This window comes from Micropterus dolomieu, linkage group LG08 (assembly GCF_021292245.1).
Source record: "Micropterus dolomieu isolate WLL.071019.BEF.003 ecotype Adirondacks linkage group LG08, ASM2129224v1, whole genome shotgun sequence".
NCBI lineage: Eukaryota > Metazoa > Chordata > Actinopteri > Centrarchiformes > Centrarchidae > Micropterus > Micropterus dolomieu.
Window position 1 is genome coordinate 14,368,303 of NC_060157.1, and position 23,840 is coordinate 14,392,142.

The 23,840-nt window shown below is 39.5% G+C and overlaps 2 protein-coding genes across 8 annotated transcripts in view; both read right to left on the minus strand.

The window, feature by feature from the left end:
• The window catches only part of uckl1b (uridine-cytidine kinase 1-like 1b), a 20,673-nt gene extending 2,731 nt beyond the window's left edge, over nucleotides 1-17,942 (minus strand). Inside the window, exons 1-14 of one of the 2 annotated variants that reach the window (XM_046056080.1) lie at nucleotides 17,847-17,942; nucleotides 12,023-12,216; nucleotides 9,051-9,157; nucleotides 7,674-7,844; nucleotides 7,245-7,316; nucleotides 5,607-5,796; nucleotides 5,276-5,337; nucleotides 3,172-3,191; nucleotides 2,317-2,415; nucleotides 2,131-2,224; nucleotides 1,346-1,408; nucleotides 1,090-1,212; nucleotides 295-402; nucleotides 56-212 (exon numbers count right to left, since the gene is read on the minus strand). In XM_046056080.1, coding sequence (XP_045912036.1) covers nucleotides 56-212; nucleotides 295-402; nucleotides 1,090-1,212; nucleotides 1,346-1,408; nucleotides 2,131-2,224; nucleotides 2,317-2,415; nucleotides 3,172-3,191; nucleotides 5,276-5,337; nucleotides 5,607-5,796; nucleotides 7,245-7,316; nucleotides 7,674-7,844; nucleotides 9,051-9,157; nucleotides 12,023-12,216; nucleotides 17,847-17,920 — 1,534 coding nt within the window. In that variant the 5' untranslated portion in view covers nucleotides 17,921-17,942. Of the gene's footprint in view, nucleotides 1-55; nucleotides 213-294; nucleotides 403-1,089; nucleotides 1,213-1,345; nucleotides 1,409-2,130; nucleotides 2,225-2,316; nucleotides 2,416-3,171; nucleotides 3,192-4,349; nucleotides 4,367-5,275; nucleotides 5,338-5,606; nucleotides 5,797-7,244; nucleotides 7,317-7,673; nucleotides 7,845-9,050; nucleotides 9,158-12,022; nucleotides 12,217-15,019; nucleotides 15,656-17,846 lie in introns of those variants that run through there. The other variant, XM_046056081.1, reaches the window with a different exon arrangement.
• Nucleotides 17,943-18,795: 853 nt separating this feature from the next.
• znf512b (zinc finger protein 512B) overlaps nucleotides 18,796-23,840 on the minus strand; it is a 40,870-nt gene continuing 35,825 nt past the window's right edge. For all 6 annotated transcript variants that reach the window (XM_046055832.1, XM_046055829.1, XM_046055828.1 and 3 more), the window contains 2 exons: nucleotides 22,830-22,928; nucleotides 18,796-22,664 (listed from right to left, as the gene is read on the minus strand). In XM_046055832.1, coding sequence (XP_045911788.1) covers nucleotides 22,320-22,664; nucleotides 22,830-22,928 — 444 coding nt within the window. In that variant the 3' untranslated portion in view covers nucleotides 18,796-22,319. The remainder of the gene's footprint in view (nucleotides 22,665-22,829; nucleotides 22,929-23,840) is intronic.

Genomic DNA, 23,840 nt, shown 5'->3' on the forward strand with positions numbered 1-23,840 from the left:
TCATCATCATCATCATCATCATCATCATCATCATCATCTTTTCACCATTACTCACCTATGCCAGGTATGATGTGGAAGAGATCATTGACCTTCTTGTCAACAGCTGTGGTGATGATTTTGACCTGAGGGAATGCATAGGCCACTGAGTGGACCCCCATTTCTGCCATTAGCAAAGACACCAGCAGGATCTTGTCCTCCTGAACATCATGGTCCTGAAAATGAAAACATGGCCATGAAAATAGGCTACATGAGGAATGCAATTCAATGGACTTGTGAACCATCAGGCGCACTCACCAGTAGGACTCGAACAGCCATCATGGCAGCAGCTCCAGTGGACACGGTGCAGTCCATTAGAATCACATGATCTTCACTCATGTCTTTTGGTAGCCGCAGGTAATGAAGCTGAAAATGTTTATACATAGGGTGCGGGTGAATAACAACATGTAATATACATAACCAGTATCATCCTGTAGCTATATCATCGCTGGCATAATGCAGAAATCCCCAAATCTGATAGTTTCCTGGAAAGGGCATGTAGATGAGCAGAAAGTATTATGCAACAAGAAGAACATGCTAAAGATATTTAAAGAATGTGTTAATATGTGAATTGGCAGGGTTGTTTAAAAGTTGCTATATTTAGAACAATTAAGGTGTTTGTAGGACAAATGTGGCTAAATGTCCATCCATCCATCGTCAACCGCTTATCCTGCGTACAGGGGGCTGGAGCCAATCCCAGCTGCCATTGGGCAAAAGGTAGGGTACACCCTGGACAGGTTGCCAATCCATCGCAGGGCCACACATAGACAAACAACCACTCACACCTAAGGACAATTTAGGGTCACCAATCAACCTAGTCTGCATGTCTTTGGACGGTGGGAGGAAGCTGGAGCACCTGGAGAGAACCCATGCAGACGCATGGGAGAACATGCAAACTCCACGCAGAAAGGCCTAGGCAACTGGGGTTCAAACCCACGACCTTCTTACTGTGAGGCAATAGTGCTAACCACTGCACCACCGCGCCACCCGTGGCTAAATGTGTTACACATAACATATACAGTATAACCCCACAGCCACAATTTAAACCTGTACCTCTGGTTCTCCTGTGTCCTGGTTGGTCTGGATGAGGATCTTGCCGATGCGGACGTCTTTGCAGACGGCCCTCAGAGCGGGCTCCATGGTCTCCCCGGCTCGCAGGATGGACACGCCTGTGATCTAAAGAAAAAAAATTAACAGAGGTTAATTGCATCAGTTTAGGTAGAGACAAAACTCTTCTGAATGGTCTTTAAAATAAAATTGAAAAAAACAGAGTAGACAAGACGGCAGGAAGTAAATGGAGTTCACTCACCCTCTTCCCGTGGAAAGCCCGGCCTTCATAATCCTCTCCCTGGGGGGTCTGGACTATGTGGGCCTGAGATAATATTAAAAAGCATAACAGTGTGAGTACAATGCTGATCACAGCGCTATACTGTGCTACAGAAGTCAGAAAAATAGTTTGTGATCAGCTACAGTGAATTTCAAACTCTCGGTCACGTGTGTAATGCAAACCTGTATGTTATGGTTTAGTTATGGAAACTTTCCATTGTGGTGACTTGACAAGTTTCCATGCTCATGCTGCAGGCCACTATGTTTATGTCTATCTGATTATCTCTTTAGCAAATGCAAGCACTTACTCTCTAGGTTGAACTTGCATTGTGCTACTGTATGTTCTCTTTCCTACTCCTCTCGCTCCCCTCTCCCATTCTCTCTCTCATCCCACCCAGTTGAGGCAGATGGCCGCCCGCAGTTTTCCTGGTGCCACTGTCCCCAAATGCTTGCTCATGGTGAGAACTGTTGGGTCTCTGTAAATAATATTATAAAGAGTACAGTCTAGACCTCTGCTCTAAGGGCAATGAGATAACTTAAAATAAGATAACTGAACTGAATAGAATACTCTTTTATGCCATTTCCCCATTTTAAGACCACATAATGTACTGCATCTCACTCTGTTGCTGTGTCTTGTCAGCTTCTGTCTATCCAGCAGGTATCTCACCTACACGTCTCCATCTACGAGTCAATGTCCTACTTATTACAAAGGGTTACAGAACCATCAGTGCTATAAATTAATTAACAGTGTATGTTAGTATTTCGCACCTGTGAGGGGAGGAAGGAGAGCGCTCGCTCAATCAACAGACGCATCAACCTCTTTGAATAGAAGATGAACTCATCCCTGCTGGTTTCTTTGTTCCTAAATGTGGTCATTAGAAAAGAAAGATACATTATTTATAGTGGTGGTGGCTGCTGTTGTTAATGTAACAAATCAGGTTTCTCAGCTTATACCTGATGATGGTGTGCATGCCCCTGACTTGGGGTGTGCTCTCCAGAACGCTGAGGGTCTGGGGGAGAGGTTGGGCCTGGTGTGCAGAAGCCAGGGCTGCCCTGTAACCACGGCAACAAATAGTAGAGCGCCAGCAGTGCAGGGTGAGAGGAGCAGAAAGAGACAAGATGGACAGACACAGGAATACAACACACATGAATATAAGTGCAATTAACACTTCTCTGCACTTGTGTACAATACCTACTGTGTGCACTTTCAGAAAACAAACACACACACACACACACACACACACAAGTGTGTAAGTACATGCAAAAAATCAAGACATCACAAATAACGTTTTCAGTTAGAGCAAAGTTGAAAATGGTAGTGTGTAACCATTGTAATATGATTGCTTGGGAAAAAGCAGACACACAAAATTGCAAAGCACACAGCGCCAGTGTTGAGTACTTCAATGGAAAATTACAACAGCACAGAGACCATGATGATGGAAAAAAAGCTAGACGGTTTTGTGGAAATGTCAAGAATTATAAAATAATAATAATAATAATAATAAAGATATGGATAGAATGGATAGAAATAAAAGAAAATTTCACCGTGTTATATAAAGAAATGCTTGGTGGGTTATTTTCCATGATAGGTCTCCACTACTTGTAATAATTCCCTGGGACTCCACACATCAACATTAGGTTTGAATATCTTGTTAGCCTAGGTCTACCCTGGGCTCTATAGAGGAAGAGACACACTGTTACAAATACTCAGTGATGCAGTCATGTAGACACTACAGACTATCCACGATGTCACTGAGATACACATTAGCCAGATGCAAAGAAAAGAGAAATCATAGCAAATGTGCTCACATATCCCAGCGAAGTTTCCTCTATGGGGAGAGTTTTTTTCGACGAAACACAACAACAATCACAACAGAGGGGACACAGAAAGACGAAACACAACAGATAAGAGGAGGAAAAAATTAGAAGAGACACAACATCAGGTGGATGAAGGGATGATCACACAGTGAAAAGTGTGACAGCTGAGACTTGAAAATGTCAAATGTCTCTGAAATACGCTTACTGCTGCGGTAAACTGCCATTAAAAGTCAATTAATATTTCCTGTTTATCAATTAGTACATGTATCATGACTCAGAGAAGACATGAAGTAACAGGCCATGCTTTAAAACATCTGTACAGATGCCAAGAGAGAAGAATCATGTTTTGGATCAGATTTTGATATCTATACGCGTGCATCCATAGTGTGTACGCGTGGGAGGTGCACAAGCTATCGTGCGGCTGTCACTCTTTCAACGGGTAGAACAGTAGAGGTTGGTATTTCAGCTCACAGGCCCCAGCACATCCTGTGTCTAAAGACAGACATCAAGCTCACTTCCTCTCTCTCTCTGTCTCAGATACTGTGGCCGACATTCAATGGAAAAACTCAACGCTTTGTAGTAGGGTATTGGAAACTTTCTCTGTGGCTGAGGTATGTGATAGTCAACAATAGCTGTAGCAAGAGCTTCCTCTCTTGCGCTTTCTGTTATAGTCACTCTCTCTCTTTTTTTTGTTACCGCTGAAAGGAGGGGTCAGTGACTTGACTCATTGGCATATTTTTAGACACAGAAGGCAGGAAGAGTGTGAGTTGTCATTTCTCTAAAAGGTAGTGAGAAGGAAAACCAACGTCTTTACATTAATGCTGGCTGCACCACACCACATCAAAACGTTTGATCTTCGTTTGACTTTCAAATGTTGACAGTGGCTATCATGCAGTTTTTATATTTATTCCATGCTGGTGTGGACTTCATCTTTACAATATTTTGGCACAGTCTCATGCTCTTTTGACTGTTCACTAATTGGGCCTATTTGCTCTACAGATACAACAGTGCCGCCTGGTGATGTGCCATGGCAGCCAGCAGATCAGTGGAAGGTAGAGGTTGGCTTTGCTGGCTTCTTTTCCTCCCTCTTTCCCAATAAGAAGTGGGAGCAGTTTGGGGAACTGGACAGATGGTGAAGAGAATGATAGACAGGATAAAGGCCACTCTACCTGACGCTGAGCTCGCGCTGTGAGCCACGGAGGGATTTGGGGTGGAGGTGGTGGGAGAGAGTGAGAGAGAAGTCCATCAGCAGCGTGTGTGTTAATGTGTGTGTATAGTGGGGAGCAGCAAACTGCATTATGGCACAAAGTCAAAACAGCGCATTCTGGTTCAGTACCGAAAGGCTTATTATTAAAGAGAAAGCAGAATTAACCATGGATTTATAAAAGGGCTGTGCAATTAACGGCACATATTTGTGTATCAAGATTTAATTGTTCCATAATAATAAATGTGTGATATTTTCAAAACTTAAACCTAGAAAATGTTACTATGGATGAATATTAACTAGGGATTAACACTGTTAAAACAGTTAAAAAGTTCCCTTTCAAATAAATAAGCAAAATTTTATCAGCTTCTGAAGGCCGTGACAGAAAAAGTTTAAGAACCACTGACCTAACTCTTGAATGCTTATTTAAAGGGCTATACTCACATTCATAACAGCTGGACTTATTGGACATCTTTAAAAAAGGGAGTGTCATAGAATTGAAGAACTACTACTTAATAAAATAATCTATTTATATCTATTTTTCCATTAAAGTTTACTTTGTACTTGCCCGGAGTACTCATGCACATTCTTCCAGTCCTAAGTGCAGTGCATTTTCTATCCACTAGAGGGAGCTTGTAATCCCTGACAAAAAAATTGCAATTGAGTAGGTTGCAACTTTCTGAGAGCAACATCCCTACATTAGACTAAATATCCTTTCAGCTAAAGTAAGACATACTGAGTCAGAAACCAAATACAAAAACTAATAACATCAAGAATGAAGAATAAAGGGCCATAATACTCAACTAATCCTTATATGTCTTGTTAAATTGGCATGGCACATCTAGATATGAGTGTGTGTGTATGCAGGTCTGTACGTGTGACCTATCTTACCTCTTCCAGCTGACTGTGAACATGCTGCACGATCAAATCAATGGCCACCATGTTGCCACCACCTGATTGGACGACAAACAGAAAAGCATGATGTTAATTTGGAATCATGGGAGTTTGAAAACATACAGTGACTTATTTAGTGTACTGCAGTAAAACAGCAGTAAATGCATGAAAATATGACTAAATTCCAACACAGGATATTTGGATAGTTACTGAACTGTTGCACTGTTCATTGAGTTTATTACCTTTTTTATTACTAGTATAATACTAGCTGTTAAGTAATATTGAACATGTATAGATGTAAATATGTGTGTATGGAGTATGCACGCACCACGTGGCACCACAATATCAGCAAGGCGCATGGTGGGTTCAATGTACTGCTCAAACGCTGGCTTCACAAACTTGTTGTACTGTTTGATGACACCCTCTATGTCTCTTCCCCTCTCTGTAATATCTCTCCTCAGCCGACGCACCAGCCGGATGTCCGAGTCTGTGTCCACAAAAATCTTCATGTCCAGCAACTGACAGGAGAACGTGAAGAAAATGTTAGCTGGAGACAAAGCTTTATAACACACATTCACACAAAGACAACATGTAAAATATTTAGCTTCTTCATGGTGTTTTAGGTCAGTTCAGCATTATTTTACTTACAATTGTGTTATGATATATCCATTATGTCAAGACATTTATTTTAAAGCTGCATTTTACTGTGCTTGAAATTTAAATTTTCTTTTTTCCTTGACAACAAGTGTGAAATGCACAGGAAAAATGTAAAAAGTTAAAATCTTTTGAAATAAATGAACACAGCGGAGCTGCTGGTGTGGTGACACTTAACCTTTTTTACCCAGCACTTTATAACATTAGCTATATGTTTAACATACTTCTGTCCTGAAAGCAAGATTAAAGGGCCAATATGTTTTTATTTAGACAAACTGCAGCTTTATTCACATTCATTCAAGCACAATATGTTACCAAACAGTTGTGTTTTTCTCCTTGTAATTACCTGTGATATGAATCAACCTTCAACAGCTCTTGAAAACATTAACTTTGTTGTATTAGCTTGTGTATTAAAGTTGCCGTAGAATGGAAAAAAACTCTGGGATGTTCATGCTCCCAAACTTACATAGACCAGCCCATGTTCCAGAGAAGCAGTCGTACAAGCTCATAGAGCATCAGTTGTGGGTTGTGCAGTGCAGTGTGTCTCACAGAAAGCACTTTTACGGTTATGAAGGAAAGGTGAATATTTTTTGGTTCCCTCTGATATCCTCTGCCTGCTCTGCCTCAACTCTGTGATTTATGTTTCCTGATAGACAGATAGCTTTATTTGTTGCTAAGGCTACAGGTTGCTAACTACTAGCTGTTGCTAACAGTAGCTCTTGTTATCAGCTTGCTCTGAACAAGTGGTCCAAAGCTTCTGTACTAATGTTAGAGGTGTAAACACCAACACCTGGAGCACCAAGCTTCTGTTCGGGCAGAATCAGCAATAGGATGGCTAGCTGCATGGCTAACTGAGTAGCTAACTTAGCAGCAGCTCCTGATAGCAGTAGTTAGGTGCTAAAGTAACCAGTAACATATACTCTTCGTAAATTGGCAAATATGGAGGCAGAGCAGCCAGAGGACATAAGAGGGAAAACCGGACAATATTTCTCCATCAAATCTAATCCAGTTTCAGTAAAACCAGAGAATACAGCCTTTAAAACACCTGCCAATCAATTTGGAAGTACTGGCTAAAGGATAAATCCATTAAATAAGTGACATTTTACAGTTTCTAAATCACTTCAAACATCATATTTGGCAAAAGATTTGTTTTGCATACAACACTTGTTGGTGAAAGTGAATAAAACTAAAAAAAGTTTCCTCCCACATATACACAGAAAAACATGTTTTACCACATGCACAGATAAAAATAAACTTGACACCAGCACCTTCCACTGACTAGCTGTACATGTTAGAGGACAATAACTCATACCTGCAAGAGCTTTTTATCTGCGAAGGACATGATTCCCTCGAAGATGATAACACTGGCTCCATACACGGTTTTCTGTGGAGGACACGCATGCGTGTAGAATTACAATACAATGTACATATACAGTACATGAACATACAGATAGTAGACGCCTAAATATATGCAACACTCATCATGATCAATCAGCATTTGACAGGTTCCGCTGATGAGAGAATGTAGTTAATGGACATTAAAGTATATTGTGACAGAAATCACAATAATCTTTTGTCAGTGAACATCTGGAGTAGCAGATTTGCAAGGTGACTCTAAACATCTAGCAAGGGAGAATAAACCCTTCTTAGGTAATCAAGAAACTGAGATTATATGCTGACATGTTACTCATTAACTTACAAATGCATTACCATGTGTTTGGGTTTGTGCGTTCATCCTTACCCACTCCTTTTGTCTCCCATGAGTTGTAAAGTCATATACTGGGATTTTTACACTCTTGCCCTGTTTGAGTTTATGCAGGGTGTGTGTCAGCAAATCAAAGTCAAATGCATCAGGGTGGTCAAAGTTATAGTCGTTACTGGCAGCCAGAGTCTGCTGTTCTGGGGACAGGACCTGAGGATCAACAATGTTGGAATTACTTTACAGCAAACTTGCCACAACAATGACGCTTTAACCAAGCACAACAAAAACGACATGCTGAGCAAAATACTTTCTGTGTTATTAAGTTTCTGACTTTTTGATTAAACATGCATAAATATTTGCATATCAAGAATAAAAAAACGGACTGATAAATCCATTTTACATAAAAAAAACATTGTAATAAAACAAGTGCACATGCTCCAATAATTGTTTGGCACATTTAGCTAAGTTTTTGCAAAAACATTTGGACATTTGGAGATCACTGTTCAAGAGCAGTTGAAGTTAGGGGACCTAAATTTAGGAGAACATCATGTGCCGCTGTGACGTCTATACCAGGTGGCGTGTGTGTGTGCGTGTATGCCCTGAGGGGTACCCCAGATCTGGTATTTGTTTCAGAACAGCAACACCCACTTCTCAAGTGAACTGAATACACACTTAATATGATAAACTGGTGTAACAGGCTTTTGGGGGCTGTGAGCAAAAATGAGGAGATCCCAACACAAGAACAGGATGTATGAATTTAAAGACATAAATTCTAGATGAAATGTTTCAAATGCCGACCTCTGGTACTGCAAGTTTGGTGAGGGCCACAGCACCACTGGCCAATCGTAAATCCGTCCTACTCTGCACAGTGTAAAACGCTGCTGTCAGAATGTGACAGACTTACATAACCAGAGAGTGGGTGGGGAGGTATATAGGGGCAAAATGATGGCTCTTGCATGATTGCTTTCCACCACACTTTTTCTCTCCCCAATTCGCTCACCACTGTGCTTCTCTTTTGTATCCTCCGCCTTCTAATATTTTCTCCTTTGTGTCTCCTTTCTCTCCAGGCACTCCTCTTATCCTCATTTTCCCTCTGGGATCCAAAGGCAATCCTATTTTCTCTCTTTCACTCTGTCTTCTGCACTCAGCCTCAATCTTTTCCGACCCTGCCTTCAGGCCTCTGGGGGGTTAGCAGTTACGAGACAGAGATGAAGTAATAATAAAAGGAACAAGTGATTTATGCTGCCAAGATTGTAATTGCTAGAATCTAAAGGCATTTAGACAGATCTAAAAACATGCACAAACGCATCCAATATCTTAACCTCACATTATAACGTTTATATACAGCTGCGTGGCTGCATGCAAATGGTCACACGCCATCAACATAAAACACACATACAGCAAACACATGCCCACCTTGTAAAAGGAGTCCATGGAGAGTAGTACAACCCACGGAACATCCAGAGCCTCAATGATTTTCCTGGCTACGGTTGTCTTTCCTGAAGCGCTACCGCCACACAAACCTGTGACAGAATATTGACATAAAGACTTTAATAAGTAATGTTTGCATTAGGTTTGGGCGACGTCTACAAAATTTCCATCGGACGATGTCTACAATGAAACATCGGGATGGACGATGTCATTGGGTGCACACGCAGGGGGCAGCAGTCTTATGTGCATGTGTTCTCGCACAGACTTCAATCGTAAAAAATTGGTAGACTATTAACTTACGTTACAAGTCGCGGTGGATATTTTAGGCACGGACCAGGTAAAGCAACAGTGAACACAGATGTTGGTTTCAGTTGTTTGGTAGGCTACGACATTAATAAGCCGACGTGCGGCTCACCTGCAGCCGTGATAACTGATTGCAGGTGGAAATATACGGAAATAAGACGAGTTCTCAGTCTTTTATGTGGCTTTATAAAACATACTGTTGAAGGAGAAAATGTAGCGGACGGGGGGAGAGAGAGGCGGGGCAGGTGTGTCAGAGTGTGGGGAAAAGCATACTTAAAAACAATAATAAGAATGTTCGTGGTCATTAAAACCTGCTTTCACAGGGTGGTATATTGTGAGAATTTGAGATTTGTTTCGCTGGAGGGGGGGGGCTTTTACAATCACGATGCAGGCTCAACGTCGCGATGTCTGTCGCCCAACCCTAGTTTGCATACATGTTTAATTGCAAAAGCACAATTAGGGCCCCAAGCATGAAACATGTGAGGACCCTATTGGAAATGAAGGAATCATTTTTTTTTTTTTGTGCAAATTAATTGTGTTTTTTATGGCCTAGACATGCTCATAAACTCACAAAACTTTGCACACACATCAGTCGGGGCGGACAATTCCTATTTTATAAGTCTCGCACATGGGCGACCCCTACAGAGCAGCCCCCGGGCAAACTTGCACCTAAATGTACAAAGTTTCTGTGTACATGTATGATGTCCTAGAACACATCCATATGCATTATTCAGTTATAGTCATAGCACCTACTTGAAGCAGTAAGTGACCTTCAAAAAAGCAGCCCCCGCTGCACGTTTCGTCTACATATACGAAGCTTCTGTGGCACAGGTATTGTGCCCAAATGTACAAAAAAGCCTTTCGCTAATTCCCTAAACCCAGCAGGAAGTCGGCCATGTTGGATTAAATGGAACAGGAAATTATGTTCAATTTCTTCGAGCAGCATCCAAAGCGTGTGACAATTGGCAGCCGCTTCGGCACAGCTGCATGCACCCTGGGCCGCAGCGGCGGCACGCCCCAACGTGTTTCACATGTGAGGCCCCGTCCAACACTGCTTGCAGCTTTAATTTACCTTTGCTTGATGGGAATGTACTAGTGCTTCACAGGGCAAGAGCTTGTTGAAATTGCTTTAGGTTATTACAGGTGCATCTCAAAAAATTTGAATATCGTGGAAAAGTTCATAGTGAGCACCAGAACCAGACTGAGAGATTAAAGGCTCAGGATACCTTTGCAGGTGTTTTGAGTTAACTAGCTGATTAGAACTCGTTAGGTCTTTATTCTAAAATTCTAATATATTTTGAGATACTGGAGTTTTGATTTCCATGAGCTATAAGCCGTAATCTAGATTTAAAAAAAGTCTTGAAATATTTCACTTTACGAGTAAAAAATCAAGAATATATGAAAGTTTCACTTTTGAATTAAATTACAGAGAAAAATGAACTTATATATATATATATAAATTTCTTTAGATGCACCTGTGTTTGCATGTAGAGAGGCAACAAGGGTGGAATGTAAGGTAAGGTAAGGTGTAAGTTTTGACATCAATGTACTATCACTATCAGTATTTCCATTTAATGCTACTTTATACTTCAAATCCACTACATTCTAGAATCACATATTGTACTTTCACTCCAATACATTTATTTGACTCTTATAGTTAACTTTCTCAAAAAAACCCCAAACATAATATGTCAATGATGAACTACAATATAATAATAACTGGTGATAATAACACTTTTAAAAGGTGCCATTCTGCGTAATAAGTACTTTGACTTTTGATACTTTTAGTACATATTGTAACATTTTCAGTTCAGGACTTTTACTTGAAACTGAGTATTTTTAGACTATGGTATTTCTACTTTTACTTAAAGCTAAGGTAGGCAACATTGGAGAAACTAGCAAGAGACAGCTAGATTCTGAAAGTATCTAATCACTCCCTCCCTTCAGGCCTCCCTTATAAAAACATTTTCATGTGCAATAAGTGCACAGAGAAGAGTGCCCGAAGGTAGGCAGGTCGGTAGGTTGGGCTTACTACAGGTTTGAGACAACCGCATACCAGATTTTTCCCCCAGAGCACTTGATTTATTGATTGCTGTCAGGATGTAAAGTTAATTTCAACAAATTTCTTGATTTCAGTACTTCTTCCACCAATGAGAGGCAGGCAGAAACAGAGACCTGGGCTTTCAAGGTAATGATTCCAATTAACAGGGGAAAGTATTTTCAGAAATTACTATTCACACTCCTATGCACAATACTTCTCGGTAGCAAAGCAGAGCCACCTCTAACTCAGTTAAATGTCAATTATGACACTCAGTGAGCCTGTCAATACCCATTAGCAGTAAATACAGTGAATGCTTTTTTCTGCAAAAGACACTTATTATCTAGAGGGAATAAGTTGTGTGTTTCCAACACATATATATCCCTGTGCCCAAAAGACCTATAAGGTCAAAAGTGTACTACTAAAGTATTAAATTATTTAGATTTCAACATTACACTCAGTTCTTGATCTAGTCTGGGGTTTTATGAACTCACTCTTAAAAAGTTGTATTGGCTGTATATGTTTATATGTATTCTGATGTATGACATTGCAAATGTATGGGTATCAAAGGGGAAAGAAACCATCAGTGTGGTGTGCATCTCTTTAGGTGTCCTACCAATGACGAAGGCCTCTTTGGACTGTGTTCCATGTTCGTTGTACCAGGGTGGGCGGCCAGCGGTGTAGATGGTTCGTTTGGAGGTGCGTAGGAGTGGAGGCTCGGACTTACACTGGCTGGTGGTCCTTTTCCTGGGAGAAAGGCCCGTGCTTACCGAGGGGAGAAGCCGGTCCAATGATCCCTCACCACCTCCACTGTAAAGCAGCAAACACACAACAGAGTAGACCATCACAGTCTGAGGTAAAGGAGCTTTTTGTGTTTGCCTTTTGTTGGTGGATATTTTATAAAACTGGACATATTACTTGTCTTGCATACAACTCTGTACACCTTTAAAAAGAGCGAGTTCTTCTGTTGTTCTTTTTTTGGGCCAAGGCACAAGCTTTTAACAAACAACATTTTATCAGGTGGAATATAATAAAAAGGTTTTTGGTCACAACATGACAGGGGTTTCACTAAACTTAATAAACTACACACTAAAAGACAGCACAGAACCACAGTACAACCACTGCTCATTAGCGTTCTTGTATCAAGAGCTGCATTTGAACAGTGGTGAAAGTTGGCGATAAACAGGCAATAAGGCATGGCAAGAACAAGACAGTCATGTCAACAAGACAACAATTTAATCTACAGGATCTTTAATTAAAGAAAAGCTCCTTGCACACACACACACCAAGCTTCCATAAATCATTGTCACTCCTGTGTGTTATGTGTATTTGCCAAACAGACAGACGTTAGTTTGGTGTGTCACAATGGGATGTAAATGCAGATGGACTTGAAAGAATAGTGGCCCAGTTAACTGACAATAAATAAGATCGAGCTAGTGTTGTATTACCTGTCATGCGTTAATGCTTAGTTTTTACATATGCAACAGGTGAGCTTTGTCCAACCTTGTACAGTGTATCTGTTGCAGGTAACAAAGTTCAATATATCCTATACATTAACCAGGTAGAAAAATATTGACTCAACTACATGACTACAGGCCTATGATCAGTTGCGCAACTGAATCATGTGTAGTATGCAATATGCTGAGGGCGTAACCATAGAGTGTTACCAATGACTAAGACCATTGCAATGTGTTGCCCCCAGGACAGGGCAATAAAACAATAACAATAATCATCGAAATATATTTTTCTTCAATAACAATATAACAACAGCTATATAACTAGCTAAGCTATTTATTTTGTGGAGGAAAAGTGACTGAAATTTTTTTTTACATAATTTTATTCCTGCAAATTTGTTGAAAAAAGATTTTATCATAAATGTTTTGAATGTTCTACCTTAAATAATGTTAAGTGATCCACTGTTTGGCAAGTGTTTGTCATGTTCTGTAAATTAAGAATACTTTAAAACCCACAATTAACCATCTGGGTTCTTCAACTTTCACTTGAGGACTTGAAAGAAATACTTCATAATTTTCATTTATGATTATCAATATTAAATGATATGACATATTTTATTGTGATAACATTATTGGCTATATTGCAGAGCCCTTGTTGTCACAGATACAAATAACCTCATTAGCAAAGGTCCTAAAGCTCATTCAAAACAGGCTTGTGGGAGCCAGGTACAGAGCGAATTTGTATAGACTATTCAAACTACATGATGGTCAATCACATTTTCTGCACAACATAATAACAACAATGATGATCAAAGCTCCACTAAGAGTATTTTATGTAATACCTGCTGGCAAATGTCTTCTATTTCAACACCAAAAAACTACATCTACATAATTTTGTAATGGTGTTTCAACATCTGTGACGGTATAGTTACGAATTAATCCACACATAGAAGAGTTTAACTTGACTGTGACATTGCAAGAGGAAAGTGAAGAAGAATGAGCTGACAAGGTATCTGTGGTGCCTTATCTATACAAAATATTATAGCCTAAAGAAGAAACTACTTGGACATCATCAAGAAAGCAATATCTTTTATCATAAATCACTGATGTCATAGATAATACAGAGCACAAGAAGTATCACCAAGAACCATCACCAAAGCAAATGCTGCATTACTTGTTTTACAAACAGAGGCTTCTCTAAGGTAACGGATGCTAGCAACACTTACTGCATTATCCGAGACATCCACCAAGTAAGGACTGTAAAAAGCCAGGTGCCATAAGTATAGTAGGCTGTGTGAGAGAGCAGTCCTAGGTGTTCACCTGTCTATTTCTCTGTTATCCAGTAAACTCTGGGCTTCCACATCTTTATATAGGCCATAAACCTCCCCAGGTGGAGCGTCAAGAGGTCAGAGGTGAAGCAAACAAGAGAAAGCAAAGATATTTCTTATCACAACACGGTCACCTGAGCTTGGATGGAGCCAGGGAATGGGCTAAGACCGAGAGAACACATAGACAATGCACGAGGCATAGCACACTCCAGCTGGGTTATCAGTTAAAACCATAGACTGTATATAAAAGTTAAAACCAAACCGGGTTGCCATAAAAGATTAGCCTAGTTGCTTCATCTGTGCTGAATCATAACCTTGTTCCATGGTTACTGTCATAATACAGCTAAATATTAATTACATACACTCATCTATGAATGCAACTGAGACCAGATTGTTAGAAGACTCTTATGGACCATCTGAGTCCCAACGGTCAGCAGTGGTCAATGATAACAGTAGCAGTAAAATGTTATCAAGACTCTTTAGAAAGATTAATTAAAGACAACACAAATGCACAATGGCATTTATTTGACAAAACCAATCTTCAATCTACGGTGCATGACTACAACTTCTATAATAAGAAGAATATTTTTTACACTGATACACACATTATATACATATAGATCTTTGCTAGCTTACCAAAGAGCTAGAGACTGGAGTTGTCACTCCTGTTTATCCACATTTAGAAGAGAGAGAGAAACTCTTGCTACTCCTCTCACAGGGTGGAGGAGCAAAACACTTAATTATTTATTACACATGAGGATACTAGAATGAAAAAGCAAAAAAAAAGCAAAACGAAAAGTAGGAGTATATAAAAAAATATAATGCACTTACCTGCCGTCAGATCTTAGAGTCCAGCAGCCGGATATTCTAGCTCCTGAGTAAGCCGGTAGAGAGTTCATAACTGGAGACAAATATATGGGACTATGTGTACTCCACAAATTGTGTTTTTTAAACCGACAGTAGTACTGGGTAAACTCAGTATATATATATACACACACAGCACTGCCTTCTGGTACAACACATCCAGAGAGAGAGAAATAGAGGTTGGGCTATATAGAGGGGAATCAGGTTAGTTGAGAAACGAAACTTGAAACATTTGTTTAGCTTTCTGTTTCTTCAATTCAGTGGAGCAATAGAAGGAGAGAGAAGGCACTGCAGCTTGGTAGAGAGAGCGCACTCAGTGTGAAACTACAGCACAGCTTTTCCCTCCTCTTTCATTCGCACTTCACTCCTCCCCTCAGTCGTCCAGCCAACAAATGTAAGAGGATAACCTACCCTCCAGATTATGTTCATTAGGTGATATTAATAGTATCAGGTTGGAGCCAGACCTTTCCACACACACATACGCACACACACGCCAAGCTTGGGTCATCTGTCTTTGACAGTCAGTGTCACAATATGTGGCTGGAGGTGAAAGAGGGACCAGAAGGGAGCGACAGAGACACCAAGAAACAAACTGGAAAAAACTAAACAAAAGAAGAGTAGGAACAGACAAACAACCACCTACTATTCTCCTCTGATGTTGACGCAGTTGACCGAATTCACAACAGAGACGCTTCAGGCTTTGCTGGGGAGGTGAAGAGAGGGAGAAAGAGAGAATACGGCAGAGGGCAAAGGCAGAGCGGAGGCAATGTGTTTATTTCCCCTGCAGGGACTCGCCATGTCTCCATGTGCCTTACACCAGAGTCTAGAGATGTCAGCCAACACACACACACACACACACACACACACACACACAGAGCGATGTCCCCTCCCCTACTTCACTCACAGTGAAAACTGGGGAATAAACAGCATGACGAAACCCAACACTACCTCTACTGCTCTGTCAGCTGACAGTCTGAGGAACAGCCCGTGGCAATGCACGCATACAACACATGCACACACTCCTCCCGGGCCAGACAAACAAATCATTATTCTCAGAGATCAGAGGAGACGGATTAATTGTTTTCTAGTGCAGCAAAAACAAAGCCAAGAACTGAGCAGGCCAACAGCTTCTAGATATATTTTAAATCAACATTTAAAGTGGGGCCGGACTTGACAAGGCCTCTTTTGTGTTTACTTCCTCGTTAAAACCACAGGGGACAGACACAAGAGAATTCAGTGGTTTTCTCTAATGTTCACTGTACTTTTGGGACTGGCGCTGTTGCTTTAAACTGCAGTCAGAGGACAGCTGCAATGTAAGAAAGCCACATCGAAACAAGAAGCCTGAACTGGTTGCTATGCCAAACATTCAGCTATCTCTCCATAGAGAGACACACAGAAGGTTATAGGCCCGAGCTGAAGCAAAACTTACTAATATTCTAAGTACATTGAGATAAATGTTCTATAGCACAGCAGCACACACAAGTGGAATTGTAAGATGTCTCTTACAACTCATTTGAACATAATGTAATCATTCAAGAATGTCATCAAATATAAAATGGTAGTGACACAAAGGTACAAAATATTTTAACAAGATCAACATGCCAAATAATCTATTTCAGTTAAAAGGACAGAGTTATGTGAGAGTGGACAAAATAACTGAAGCACTTGTCCAGTAGGGTATATTGCAATTAAATACAATAACATTTTAGTTAAATAAAAACCTTTACAAAGCTTAAACTGTTCGTTTTCTATTGTGACTGTTATGTGTCAGGGAGGTGTTGATTCGCTTGGAAGTTTTTGAGGCTATAGCTTGTGGTGCTTTTGTGTTAGATTACATTATTTTCAGCCAGTTTCACATCATCAAATATATACTTCCAGGCTTGTGTGTTTACTTACAGCTCCTCACTGAATTCGCTGGACATCTCTCTCTGAGTTGTTTAGGGGTTTTATTTGGCAGGCGTTGCAATGTTAAATGTGTCCATGTGAGTATAACTTTAATGCTTGTTATACCGGTTTGATGAGTCCATCAAACAGGAACACGCCCTCAGTGTTTCGACCGATGCAGTAACACCCTCTTGTGGCTCAGTAGGGTATCAAGTTGAAGCTTGGTTTTACTAAAGGTGGATACAGAGAGCTGACTCACTGGGTCAATGTGGAAGTTTTACTGTATATATTCAGCTACATTATTATTCACCTTAAGCAAATGTCATTATTTTCCGTAGTAACGTTACTTCCCCTGAGAGGAGGGCACTGTTTGTCAGAAATGAGCCCTCATGCTGCAGTGCCAGGAGAACACGCCATGCTTCTCTCCTCTGCAAAATGAAAGCTGTCTCTCTTAATGCCTTATTCGGGCTTTTAATTTCTGTCTATAGCTAGCTAAACCTGTTACACTGTACATTAACATATTTGAGGTAACATAAGGTTAGTTTTTCCTGGTTTGAGAAGATAATGAAGTTATGTGTTAGGAGGGTAACGTTACCTCGTGTAAAATATGACAACTGTTATAACCAAGTGAGAGAGTGGACAAAACGACGGACTGAAAGTGGGTCGACTTTGTATGACATATGTAATAAACCAACAATTACACTGTAACTTCCTCGCTGCAATTTACAGGGATATGTTACTTTTATATATAAGGTAACGTTACAGTGACTGTAACGTTAACCACACAGCGTGACAAGTCATGTTTCCGTTAAGATGCTTAACCCAACGGCCAGTGAATTTATTTTAGAAAAGTCGCCCAAAAATCGTTTCGAGGTTCCGGTGGTTTCCCGAATAGCAGCCAATATTTTACCTGCTCGATACAGAGGAAGTTTTCTCTTCGTTCTCCATCTTTGAGACCATTTCTTCCCTGCGACCGCCGGACATTGCTACTCTATTGACAATCAGGTGTTCAGTACGTTTAGCGCTGAGGCATCATGGGGCTCGTAGGCGTTGCGTATTTCACCATCAGAAGGCTACGCCAGCATCGGCCAACAGATGGACTTCAAGCCCCATGATGCATCTGTTCAGTTCTTTATATCTACAGCCAGCTGCATGTACAGTATGATAATCATACAGGGCCTTTCCCGAAGCTATCTGTGGGTAAGGTCCAGCCAGACACGTGTTTAGATCTGACTTCTATAATAATATGAGTGTTATAACGTAATCGCACAAAAATATAACACATATGTAATAAAACATGTAATAATTATAAATAGATTTTATAATATTCTTAAAGATAATTTACAGCATAGGACAATGCATAAATAACGTAATACTGTTGTACTGTTGCGAATTCAAATTGCATCTGTATATCTGAATGGTAATAAATCCAGCACAGAATGATAAAAGCCAGCATGACAATGTGAAGTAGCCTACCTGACACACTCCTAACACTGGGTAAGAAGATCCTTCTGTAATTTTGAAAGACGCTTCTGTGAAAGCTTAATTTTTCATTCAGATAATTACATTTTAACAATAACAATTGCTCACATTTGGCATGTCATAGCAGGAAAAAAATCACAGGTGTTATTTAATTAATGATGGTTTCCTTCCAATTAAGGTGTGCCAGTGAGCCAGCATGCACAAAACAGGAACAGTAACTGGCACAAAGGGGTACTGCCATTATTTATCTTATCAGGTACACCTGTGTTTGACAGGTCAAACACTAGCAATTATAGCAATTACATCCATTGTAACAACATAACATATGACAAATATGATAACAAAACTTATTTAAAAGCTGACACAATTGACACAAATTTAGTCAACAAACTTTTATTAATTAGTTGAGGGATACTAATGCACAGGTAATACAACAAGTTTGGGGAAAATTGTAACAGTTCAGACTCAAAGGAGGTGTCGATGCCTCCTATGTTAGGTTCTATACAGCTTAATTTCAGATATGGAAATCTTTAATACATCATTAGTCTCATTTCACCTGTTACCTAGATATCATGACCAGTTATGAGCTACAACATCATCTCTTAAAACTCATCACAATGGCCCCGACAACACAGGCAGATGCCATGTCCTGCTTTTGAAGTAGGTAGCATACAACCCTAACCACTGTTGTCCAAATAAAAAGGGGAAAATTCTCAACTGTCTAAGGAGATTTCTAGGGATTAACCTTGGTTTTGGAAATAACATTGCTGACAAAGGGAAGACACTTGAGCCTTCTGTTTCCCCAGGTACAAAAGTCACACCACACACAGTCAGGGTAACTAGAAAGCTCCAACAACACTCCTATTTCAAGCCTATTTCATGATATAGTAAGTGCACTAAATACAGAAACAAACACACATACATATGCCTTGTTGTCCCATATTGAATAGGTAATAATAAAGGACTCTCTCAATGTGTTTGTCATTGTGTACTGAAAAAGCTCAATTTATGTGCATCATCAAAATGGATAAAATAACAGTGTATGCCGACACATAGGCCTACAATGTTCTTTGTGGTCTACAAATGTTTTCAACCTTTTTTTTTTTAGATTTCATAATATGTAAAAAGCATTTTTAAAGCAAACAAATAAAAGTAGGGGAGTGAAAAAAGCCATTCAATTTTGAGAAGACACATCAATATCAAAATATCAGCAAGCCAACAAAACCAGCTAAATATGGTGTATTGCTGTACTCTCTAAACATGTTGCAGTTAGCTCACACTGCGGGATAGATATGTGTTTTCCACATCATAGGAAGACAGATAGTAAAGGGTGTGATAAAATATAAAATACTCACTGTTAAAAGCAGTGCCTAACTATCATATTGCAACACCAAAGCTTGTCAGGTAAACACAGTCAATGTGACGTTATTAATGAAACGAGTAACAAGCAGCTGATGAACTGATTCTGTGCCACAGCATAACACCATTCCTGACATCCAGTCATTACAAAGGTGCTAACTGTTTTATACACACACACACACACATACACAGACACACACAGACACACACACGCACACACACACACAAGGTCTGGACAACTCATATCGAAATGGTCCGAGGACCAATCAGTGCTTGTCTAATTTATCCTCCCCGTCAGCTGAACCTGGTTACAAGATAAAGGTCCATCCCACTAACAGAGACAGACACATGCATAATCATCCCCACCTGAATGAACTCCATCAGTTGATTAATAATGGAGGAATTCAGCTCAAATCTTTGCTTTACAATATAAAAGGTCACAGCGTAGGGATGACACCACCTGGGACATATACATTTCAAATTCACTGTTCCTTGAAAATGTTCTGCTGACATCAGTGCTTGATTTAAATGATGACATTGACATTTGTTGGTGCAAAATTAAGAGGACTTGCCAGTAAGGAGAAAATGGGAGGATGGATTAGTGGACTTACTGAGTTGTATCAGGTCCTTAAGGTAGAGTGGCAAATAAAGCACCCTTATTATCTCACCAGAACATCCTCACATCACAACTTTATCCAAAGCTATCAAATTGCTATCTAGGTAACACACACAAGAGAATATAAAATAGATTTATGATCTGTCTTTTTTTTTTAAGCAAGCACGTCATTATTTTTATGGACATACGCCGCAAATATAAATCAAATATTTATGGAGTTTTCATTTCCTCAAATCGTTAATATAGCTGTGGATTCAAGTATCTACTTTAAACCTGTTAAAGTGAAAATATTCTCTGATTGCACACATTTTAGATTTGAAAAGTTATTTAATAAAAATGGATTATAATTTTTTTTATTTATCTGAAGCTAAAGTAACATTAGAGCAGCCTTAAAATTCAACAAGACCAGTTATGGCTTTATGTGGTGAGTCATAATTATACGGTCATGTTGGCTTACAGATACTATCTAGAAAGAGTTAACCATGCTGCTCATTACCCATGTATAGACAAATTTAGTTTTTCTCTAGTTTATTTATTTTTTAATCAGAGTAAAATATTCCCGCTCCTGTTGCTTGGCAGCCACTGGGTTAGGTTGAATACTCCTGGAGTGCAAAAATACAAGAGGGCAGCGAGACGGGTAAAGGGTTAAAGTGCAAGGCAATAAGCATCCAGGAATTAATTCATCTATCATCGTTATACTTGAATCTTTATTTGAAATGTTTCTGTTTAATAAAAGATTACTTTCCTCAACCTCTCTATAAAAGATAGCATTTTTAATTCTCTCCTCAGCTCTTTGATTCAAGCTAAAGTCTTGGCCATAATATGACCTCCGTTAAAATGGTATCACATCATTTGATTGTGCTGCAAGTGTGCAACAAGCTTCACACAAAATTGATCCTTCTGTCCAACATTTAGCTTTATACATCCTATTTTAGACAGAATGCTTCAAGTTTTTTTTGTTTAAAATCAATTAAACAATGTCATATTAAGTATTATTGTAACTAACTTATACCTTGCAGGTGGAAATATCAAACAATCATTTTTTGGGGTAGCCTGCTTATTAACTTCAGTGTAAAAGAACTGTGGAAATAACAGTTTGAAACTTAATCATGGTTGTCAAAGGACGTGATAAAATTAAAATAAATGTCACTGAAGTGATAGCGACATAGATGTAGGAAAACAGAGTGGAATATGATTAACAACTAACCAGCATTTTAGCTTATATGACATTTGCTTACTTGAAAAATAAAAAATTAAAGACAATAAAAGTAAAACCAAAAAGGAAAAAAAGTTCAAAACAACATTGCACTACAGCACACACTGCAAAAATTCTGATTGCTCATGATCATTTGGACGTGTCAGGCTTGAAAATGACAGATGGCATCATTGCTTTGAGTATATAGATATATAGATATAGATATTGTTTATGTACACAGTACAGTATATCTGTGAAAAAATGTGAAAACACTAGCTATCATTAAATGACTTCACCATGCTAATAGAATGTCCTTTTTAAAACCTCTCAAACACAACATGAATCTTGTAGAGGGAGTTACTCTGCGTTTGTTTAGAATACTACCTCTGTTTAGAAAATACTAACCATGTAGAAGTCAGGATTGTATCTTTGATTACTACTGCCACCCTTGCTGTGAGTACAGAAACTGAAATGTGTGCCTTAAAAAGGTGAAAAAAAATGTGGAATGGAGAAATTAAACACTACTGTTACAGGAGTATTGTTTATAACAATAGAAGCATTAACTCTGGGGTTTCAAAACCAAGTTAGTGAAGTCAGTACTAAATGTTGGTTGATTGATTCAACTTTCTTCTCAGTGCCAAGTCCTTGTGGCGTTAGAAAGGTCTATTAGCTTTCTGGCATAACATTTACAGCGAGCATCCTCCTTGGCTCCTGGATCGACAAAAGCAGAGCTACTCTGACAACGACAGCCTCTTGGGTTTGCTTCGTTTGGCGGCGGAGTGGATGGGTTGTGTGGTCTGGCCTGAATTAGCACTGTCCGTTGGGTCGGGAATCAGGGTGGGGGACTGTGTTGGGCCCGAGGAAGGGTTCACGACAAGGGTTGAGTTTTGAGTAGTGGTAGGTGCTTCAGTTTTTGTTTGGAGTGGTGCAACCACAGAGGGACGCTCTTTGGGCTTGCGGCCCCTCTTCTTACCAGTGGTGGCACCGTTCCTCACTTCAGCTTTGATCCCATTGTTCTCAGGCAAGTTACCCTTGCTACTGGAGACCACGTGACTGGCTGCTGCACGAAACCAATTCTAAGACAATAAAACACACAGTTATTGATCGAATCAACCTCAGAAGAAGGAAAAAGAGCTTGTATATAACTGTATAACTTGTCTACTGTAAAACCACCTTGTCTGAATATAAGTCCCATAAGATGGTAATAAAGGTTTGTGAAGTTTACATTCAGACTGACCCACCTGTGAGTGTGTCTTACTGATGTGGTACTTGACACCGCTCTCTGAGCTAAACTCCTTCTGACAGATCAAACAAGTGTACTTCCCCAGTTCTCCACCACCCTGCAACAAACACACACACACACAGTATATATATATATATTAGGGGTGTAACGGTACACGTATTCGTACCGGACCGTTTTGGTACAGGACTTTCGGTGCAAACGTGCACCGAATGCAATCTTTAACGTCAGATATAAGCCTTGTTTTGTGTGTGGAACATATGTAAATTCCAAATTTCCACACGGACATATTAAGTGGCGGACAAAATCTCCACCTTGCAGCGCTACACAAACAGCACATTTTAGCCCAGCCTCTTGCTAACTAGCAACTTCAGCATCAACTTCAGCTTGATAACCCTCCCTTATTATTAAGGTCTCCTGTTTGGGAACACTTCGGTTTCCTAGTGAAATACAACGGACAAAGACAAGTCGATAAGACAATGCAGTGGGCCGACATTTCTCACACAAATGAGAGCGTCAGTGCGACAAGGGACAAAAACAAACACGAGCACAGCGCAAACGCCCTTCAGCATTTAAACAGACTTTAGAAGTTGTTTTTTTTAAATCTGAGCAGACCTTCAAGTTGGGATTGATAATGCACATAGACTGTACAAAATAAGAATGTTGCACTGTAATCCATATTTATTTATATTTTTTATTATATTTTCTTAGCTATATGTGGTATTGTTTTGAGAATATTTAATTTAATGGAGTTTTTGGTAGTAGTTTGCAACAGTATTTTATTTCTTATTCTTTTTTATTTTATATAATTTATTATGTGTAATTTGAAAGTTTGTTTAAAAAAATGTAAACTAAGTTTAATGTTTACAAAAGCTCATAATAAACAAGCAACAATTTAATGTTTGCATCTTTTTCCCTTAATATACTGAAAATAAACTGAACCGTGACTTCAAAACCGAACCGTGATTTTTGTGTACCGTTACACCCCTAATATATATATATATATATATAT